The 1,247-nt window shown below is 43.8% G+C and overlaps 1 protein-coding gene across 1 annotated transcript; it reads right to left on the minus strand.

The window, feature by feature from the left end:
• Positions 1 to 23: 23 nt before the first annotated feature.
• Positions 24 to 770, minus strand: LOC119345593 (protein FAR1-RELATED SEQUENCE 11-like; the record flags this gene model as incomplete). The annotated part of the gene is made up of 3 exons (XM_037615609.1): positions 594 to 770; positions 445 to 510; positions 24 to 359 (listed from the first exon to the last, which is right to left on the minus strand). Coding segments are annotated over exons 1-3 (579 nt in total), but the record flags the coding sequence as incomplete, so codon positions are not given.
• Positions 771 to 1,247: the final 477 nt, after the last annotated feature.

Here is a 1,247-nt window from a genome sequence, read left to right on the forward strand (position 1 = left end):
CCACGTTCTCTGTCCAGCTTCACCACCATATGTGCACCGCAGTCACAACGAGTCTCCGGTCTAAGCCTGCGCTTGCGGCCCTCCATGGTTATGAACTTGCTCTGCCTTCTCCCAGCCCTGGAGCAAAGAAACCGCCGGTACCGGATCATTCCCGAAGCACCTCGTTTCACCTTCTGTTTCCTTATGCTAAACCCGTGTTCTCTGGCGTGATTGTTGTAGAATATGTATGCATCCCCTTGCGACCGAAAGGTCATAGCCATGACCTTCCAATGTGTCTCAAGCATCTTCTGCTGCCTTTGAGCCTCCTCAATATCGATCTCTCCCTCATCGTGATCAACGCTCGGACCATCTGACTCCTCCTACAACATTCATTTCAAAATATATATGTCAATTATTATCATTTAAATCATACTATTGATCCATGTACAACATCTATCAACTAACCTGGCTCAAGTTATCTGCAAATGATTCCTGCCAACTATGTTGCACATTGTCAACATCCACATCTTCCTGGAAATTTGTACACAAAGATATACAGTTAGCCATGCCATACTTTGCAATTTTGAAAATAAAAAAAAATATACGGCACTTACGTTTTCGCTATTTGCGCCATGTTCATTATTATCAAAATCCTCCGGAGGTAAGATATCATATGACGAGACGGAATCGTTGTCGCTGCTGTCATCATCTTCGTTCAAGTTATCGTTATTGGTCTTAGTCACCTTATCAGTATCATTCTCGTCCCTCCCGAATGCAGATTCTTCGTCCATGTCAACACGCCTAACTCACAAAACATCGTGTGTTAGGTTTAGTACAATGCATCATGCCCAAAGCAACGCTAGTTCTGTAAATCATGCCCTAGTCCGTAGAGGAGGCGCTGCGGCGGGAGGTTTTGATGAACCCTAAACCCTAAATCCGTACATGCATGAACTAGCCCTCACTTCTATCCAGCGGCGAGTCTACTAGACAGGCTTAAACAGGCTCAAGCCTACCCTCCAGAAAAACAATTTTTTTAGTACTGCTATTACTACTTTCATCCCAGCTCATTACTACATCTATTATCCAGTAGAAAACACACAACACCACGCATGCGCAGTTACGGGCAGCACAAACGAATGACCAGCCTGCATCAACTGTGTAATTACTCGTTCATGTACTGTAAACGAATTTAGTGCCCAACGCAACTTATTTGCAAAAAAAGAAAAAGAAAAAAATGAGTTTGCATGCATGTATTCCTCACGCGAAAC

Source organism: Triticum dicoccoides, unplaced genomic scaffold, assembly GCF_002162155.2.
Source record: "Triticum dicoccoides isolate Atlit2015 ecotype Zavitan unplaced genomic scaffold, WEW_v2.0 scaffold25527, whole genome shotgun sequence".
Taxonomy (NCBI): domain Eukaryota; kingdom Viridiplantae; phylum Streptophyta; class Magnoliopsida; order Poales; family Poaceae; genus Triticum; species Triticum dicoccoides.